The sequence below is a fragment of the Urtica dioica genome, chromosome 7 (assembly GCF_054948205.1).
Source record: "Urtica dioica subsp. dioica isolate 48M chromosome 7, U.dioica_male_clone48M_v1_H2, whole genome shotgun sequence".
Classification (NCBI taxonomy): Eukaryota; Viridiplantae; Streptophyta; class Magnoliopsida; order Rosales; family Urticaceae; genus Urtica; species Urtica dioica.
The window spans coordinates 4,363,305-4,369,897 of NC_142762.1; the positions used below are offsets into that span (position 1 = coordinate 4,363,305).

The 6,593-nt window shown below is 35.1% G+C and overlaps 1 protein-coding gene and 1 long non-coding RNA gene across 2 annotated transcripts; both read right to left on the reverse strand.

Annotated features, from left to right (window-relative positions):
* Window positions 1-613: 613 nt before the first annotated feature.
* Window positions 614-2,698, reverse strand: LOC149390147 (tail fiber). Its single transcript, XM_089618470.1, has 3 exons — window positions 2,445-2,698; window positions 1,775-2,006; window positions 614-1,038 (listed from the first exon to the last, which is right to left on the reverse strand). The coding sequence occupies exons 1-3, from the start codon at window positions 2,570-2,572 to the stop codon at window positions 745-747; spliced, it is 654 nt and encodes a 217-aa protein (XP_089474596.1). The 5' UTR covers window positions 2,573-2,698; the 3' UTR covers window positions 614-744.
* Window positions 2,699-5,114: 2,416 nt separating this feature from the next.
* On the reverse strand, window positions 5,115-5,767 carry LOC149390148 (uncharacterized). The gene is made up of 3 exons (XR_016300043.1): window positions 5,582-5,767; window positions 5,470-5,503; window positions 5,115-5,219 (listed from the first exon to the last, which is right to left on the reverse strand). It is a non-coding gene; the product is annotated as an uncharacterized LOC149390148 (long non-coding RNA).
* Window positions 5,768-6,593: the final 826 nt, after the last annotated feature.

The window sequence follows — 6,593 nt, forward strand, 5'->3', positions numbered from 1 at the left end:
GAACAGCGAAAATCATTCTAGCAAAGTGACCATTCTAGAGTCGCAGCGCCCGCCAGACTTCTCATTTAAAAATCGCAAAGTATTAAATTTGGTAACTACTTATAATTAGTACATATATAACCTTGAGACTTTATCATGTGTTAGAGGATATGTAAGCTTTTGTTAAGAAACATATGAAAGTTTGTAAAAAGATAATCTTTGCTGATAAAAGTTGCTGAGTTTGGTAAGAAAATAAACATGTTTACGTTGTAGCTACTTTTGATTTGATGAACAAAGCTTCGCTTAACAGGGGCGTTTTTTATGGATGAAGAGGGAAGACAGCTTTATATCTATCTTGTAGGAAACGGAGCTACAAGTTATTAATTTCACAGGGTTGAAGATAAAATGTTAATGGACATTAAATAATTCTAATATAAAGCAGTAAACCATTGAATGTCAAGAACAGAGGCAATCTAGAAAAATCCCAAAAATTATTAATGAAAAGTAATTTCTTTCCGAATTTAATCGGTTTTGAATGAGACCAGAAACACGCGCTTAATCGGTTCTCTTTTTTTCTAACTTTCTTATTTCCCATAAGACCAGAAAATTCATGACATGTCACAACACAGCAGAGTAACATCTCCAAGAGTATTGAATAAATTCTGAGCGTGAATCAGTGTAACCAAACAAAATGAGGGAGGGGAGGTATAAACAACCACAATATTTGGAATTCAATGACCAAGAAGAAATGAGACAAGAACTCACTCATTTCAGTTTGGACTTTGAAGAGCTTTTGAGAGGCTTAGCAACAGGCCTAGCAGGAGTGACTTTAGAGACCTTCTTCATGTCGTACTTGACGGAGGAGAGAGCGCAGATGAGAGCAATCACCATTGTCGGGTAGATATAGACGGTTCTATTTGGGTCTGTTGGCGCTTTTCCGAGTATGCCTTCCTTGACAAGGCCCCAGATTATGAGAAGCATCCCGAACATGCTCATCCTTCCCGGTTTGATGAGACACACCAGAGCCCCGGCCACAGCGAAGTAGCTTCCGGCAAGAACCTAATAACAAGAGCCAAGGCCATTACACTGTGATTTTCAATTGGGAGTGTAGAAATAAGGCCGTGTCAAAAAGAAAATTTACTGTTTCTTTAACTGTCTTGAGGCACAGTTACCCGCCTTGAGGCATATGTTTTGGTGATTTTTTCCCACCATATTTTATAAAAAGGACTAGAATGCTCATTCAATTGAGGACCATTTTTCTCATAAACTTAGTTTAGGGATCAAGATGTCACTCATATAATAGTTTAGGTCAGAACACCCACACTAAGGTGTTTAGTCAAGGCCTGCCTCAAAAGCCCGTCAGTCAGATACCAATTATGGTCATTTTTCACACCCAAGCCACTGTTTTTTTTTTCTTGGTTAATAAATTCCTACACTTATAACAACAAACAGGGAAATACATCCCGTGCAACACAAAGAACTCTGCACTTTTATGGATGTTTGAAACATAAAGAAGGGACCATATTTATATCCTCTGCTATATATTACAGAAAGGGTTTCTGAGAAAATTCATATGATACTAATACACCAAAGCACGATTTTAGAAATATCAGTGCAGTTGTTAAAAATGATAACCATCTCATTTGGAAAATGAAAACAAGGGACCCATACAGAAATTTAGAATAAGAACTGAGATACAATCATGCCTTCTAGGGAAAAAAAGAACGTAATCTTTTACTAATTTATAATGAAATTATATGCAAACATTGTGCTTAGATAATCAGGAGCAAAGTACCTCCAAACGCTGGAGATCATGTACTGCAGAGGCTTCTTTGGCAGTGGTCAAGTTGTAAATTTCGAAAAGGCTGTCCCAGCTCGGAGGAGCGCTACTCTTGACGATCATGTTCAATGCGGCCCCGGGGTAGAGAAGAGCTTTCACTACTGCCGTCGGGAAAATATCGCTCGCGACTAGCTGCGAAGACGTGACGTGCAACGGGGTCGTGCACATTCCGGATCTGCACGGAACCCTGTCATTACAGAGCAAGGATCACAAAAACTCCTTAACACTTGTGCTCTCTCTATTTCATTTCCCTACACTACACCTCCTCTTCGTGGAAAGCAAAAGAGTCTAGAAAGAAACTTGTTCTGGAAGTCCCACGGAACAGCAGCATCAATGAAACCACAGATCCAATACTATTCCAGCTAAGTTAGACACACAACAACTGATTTTAGGACGCAAGTTTGTAAACAATTGGACGATTGTTTCCATCTTCTCAATCATCAAAGTGATGAGAAATACTCAGTTAACCACTAGCGAAAAAAAATTCAAGATACTGTACTGAAACCAAACGCGAACAAACAGAAACACTGAAACAAGTTCGTGCAAAAGAAACCATGAATGAATGAGCAAACAGATCGAGAAACGATTCAAATACCAGGCATGAATAAATAAATCAAATAAAAACCTGAAAAGAGGAATTTGTAGAATAATAAGGAAGAAGTAGATTCGAGAAGCTATGTTAGGAATGTTGCTAAGCATTCCTTTCGACGGAGCTGGAGGCGATGACGACGATGGTGATGATGATGTAACCATTACTGATTGATTGACTTCTTCTCCTGCGGATGACAGGGAAACTGTATGGCCTTCGTTTACTTTTCTAGGCTGAACGAATTCTTTGGTTTAGCCGAAGAACAAAGAGTCGCGTTTTAGATTTTCAGTATCAACAAGTATAAATAAATATATAAAAATATCAATTTATCGAAGAGAAATTTCATTATATATTCTTGAAAGTTAATTAAATATCAAAATTAGATCCCAATTTTAAAAAATATCCAAATATAGATTTCTGGACAAATATGGACAAAAATACTCTTCTATCTATATAAACTTCTCTCACTCTTAAAAATTATTTCATTTTAACTTCTCAATCTTCTCTCTATCTCTCGAATCCTCTCTACTTAAGTGGATTTCGTGAAATCATCATAAATAAGATTATTTACTTAGTTATTTTAAATAAGTTTTTATTGAATATGATAGAATGTATGGATAAATACTGATCAGATCTGAAGTACATAACCAAAAATATGGGTTTTAACATTTTTGTATGATGTATACGATATGATAGGATGATGTTTAACTTTTTTGTACGATGAAATTTCAACAAAATTCTTATTTATACGATGTGATACGATGCCTTGGTGTACGATGTTGTACGATTATGTACGATGTCGTACGATATGGTACGATGTTGTACGATACATATGCTAATTTTGCATAGTTTGACTGTTTTTTTTTTTTTTGCAGTTTTTATATTGGTTAATGGCACTTGGGAGAAGGAAGAACACTTATGGATGTTCATCAATGCAGTTACGCATGCTTTCGCAGTTTCGAAAGCGTACACAGAGTTAGTTGATTTAGTATACCAGAAGATCGATGTAGACAGATTCGCGTTCGAATTAAAAATCGGAGTCCCATACACACTGGGTACGATTATGATGACTCCTGCTATTTTGGAAGGACGATGGTGACGTTTCGTATTATATGAAGCACAAAAATCATAAGAGATTTTCACTTTGTGTAAGCTTGGTAACGAAACAGATCATGGCGCCAATTGCGTATCGAGGAGTATGTAAAGGGAAAGATGTGGTAGTTGGAGAGTTGTCTCGCAATGAACCGAAGAAGAGACGGAATACTATTATTATCGAGGGCCGATAAAATGATCCTATAATCAACAACAAACACGATGGTTGTGATGATGCGTTGTATAACGCGTACAAGGGTGCAAAGACGAAGTGTACATGCATGATAGAGATGATTACCACAACAGTGACGAAGGTAATGAACACAATAGTGACGAATGTGATGAACACAATAGTGACAGAGATGATGGAGATAACAATGTTAGCGGTGAAGAAGTTGAAGAATGGAAAATGATATTTTTGACCCTTCAATTTTGTCATCACTAACAAGTTGGTCCCTGATAAAAAAAATATGCATTTTTACCCCTTCGTCATTGTAATTGTATTATAATTGGTCACTATGTTGCTTATATCGCTAAAGCAAACGAGATTCGATCGTGTCTTTATCATGTGTTGAAAAACAATGCTATATTGGTTATTGTTGTCAATGGTGCCCACAAGAAGAGTAGTAGTGTCTATTTATGTACATTTGATGTCATATAGTCTTACGAAGACTCTTGCTTGTAACTGCTGAATAATCAATAAAAGTTGAAACGTTCATTCGTTCTTCCTTGTCTGAAGCTTTATGATAAAACCTTAGTCTTTAGTCCATAAACAAACTTAACAATTACGAAGAGACAAATGTAGATTTGCATGAACAAACTCTTCGTAGCACTACCAGAAATTTGGCCTCTAACTACTGCCGAACGCTGTAGTCATTTTAAATCCACTACAGTTTACTGACTGTCATCTATTGCACTGGAGTCTTATCTCGTTGATTATGACTCCAGTGTTTGGCCGTAGTGTATCTGTTTTATAAGACTGTAGTTAAAATATATAACTACATTGTTTAGATGTAGTCTTACTAGTGGCATCTATAATTACTACAACGTTATGCTGTAGTTATATAGAACTCAATTACATAAGATAAAAAAAACTACAGTTTTAACTAGTAGTCTTAATTGAGTCAATTAGACAGACTACGGCGTTTTTGTGACATCTATTGCACTGGAGTCTTATCTTTTTGCCTATGACTCCAGTGTTTTATGTTGAAGACTACATTTTTATAATGTAGTTGTTCAAATTTTGAGTCAATAAACACTACAGCTTTAAAGAGTAGTTATAATTAATTGAGTTGGACAGACTACGGCGTTTTTGTGGCATCTATTGCACTGGAGTCTTATCTCTTTGCTTATAACTCCATTCTTTTCTGTTGAAGACTACATTGTTTAGCTGTAGTTTATATTTATGAAATTATATTTTTACAATATAGACTACATCTTATTTCTGTAGAGCATTTTTTTAATAAAAATATATATTTAAATACATTTATAATATATAAATATCCAATAAAACACATAATAATAATATCCAAAAATCTCATATTTCATTCAATCAATAATAAATATCATTTACATAAATATGGCATTATAAGTTTTTGGAATATAAAAAATACACCCAAAATTAGTAATGGAAAGTGAACTCCATCTTGGTGATCTAAAGACTTAACAGCTAACCTTATCTCCTTCTTTCTTTTTCCACTTTGCAATATTTCCTTGATTCTGCAGAACATATATCGATAGACTTAATTGGAGAAAATATTGCCTACAACTTAATGACTTGATGTGAATCTGCACTAGCAATCAACTTCCTAAATCTTTTATTATTGGAGAAAATATTGCCTACAACTTAATTGGAAAAGGCTAATACTTATATCTACTCTGAGAAAATGAGACCCCTTATATCTGCGGCTGTTTAAAAACTGAGTTGATAGGAATAAGATAATATTATTACTGATCAGATTAGCGATACCTGAAGTTGAGTAGGACTTGACACCAATCCATGGCTGAAAATTTAGACAAGGTCAGAGAACAAAATTTGCGCATGAATGATCTTGAAACTATATATGATTTAACATACTAACCTTGTAATCTGGAATTTTATCATGAACTCTACCAAGTATAGGCAAAGATGAGGGCCTGAAAATATATCCATTAATAAACTTCTAAAAGATGCGAGACAATGAGAAGGAAAAAAATAAAGTACACAAGCTGCATTAGTAAAGATGTTGGGCTACACTACTGGGAGCTTATATGGGTTCCATCGTATATGTTTTCACCGGCACCTACGTGTGCATAAAAAAATTTTGGAAAGTAAAATCAAGATGGCAAGAGCATGGTAAATCTGAGGGGGGTCATCATCACAACAAAATTTAATTTGCAAAAATAATATAATGTTGTATCATTTTATCATTGTTCGTGAGTCATAAACAGCTCTAATAAAATTATGAATTTGGATACCTGAAAATAAGGATCTGTGATGGTTTGCAGTTACTCGTTTGATAGAAATCCACCAGAAGCTCACTACAAAACGAAGTTTATTCGACTTTAAAGCAAGGCAATCTAATAGATATTCGACTTAATGCATGTTTTATATTACACAAATTGTGCGTGGATATACAGTTTAATTTCAACTTCAATAAGATATTAATCCATGAACTTTCATAATATATATTACCGATTTGTATTTGAAGTAAATTTATTAGAAAATGAATCAGATGCAGCAAAAATAAGTATCAAGCTAAGCTTTGATTAAAATTAAACATCTCATAATATCTGAAATTAACTACCTGATGATCCCATCATCATGTCCATTTGGCAGTGGCTTGTACAAAGTATCAATCATCTCCGTTTTAGGAGATTGTGTCCTGACTGAAGCACCATACTTTGAAATGGATGGCCAATATCGGGAGCCAACAACATGCGTGTAGCAAACACATGAATATCTCTTAACACTATTGAAACGATTGCGAAAAAAAAAAAATTCTAAAAAAAAAAAGATATGTTGGTCGCACCGCAGCAATGGATGGGAGACCTGATCGACCAGGTGACCCATGGGAGACATCCATTCCCAAGATCAGCGTCGGAGTATCACTA

Excerpts from the sequence above, each read along its gene's own strand:
- LOC149390147 (XM_089618470.1), bottom strand. The coding sequence starts at position 2,572 with ATGGTTACATCATCATCACCATCGTCGTCATCGCCTCCAGCTCCGTCG. Across the intron at positions 2,007-2,444 it reads CTACAAATTCCTCTTTTCAG|GGTTCCGTGCAGATCCGGAA; the intron begins GTTTTTATTTGA and ends CTGTAATGACAG. Across the intron at positions 1,039-1,774 it reads ATGATCTCCAGCGTTTGGAG|GTTCTTGCCGGAAGCTACTT; the intron begins GTACTTTGCTCC and ends TCTTGTTATTAG.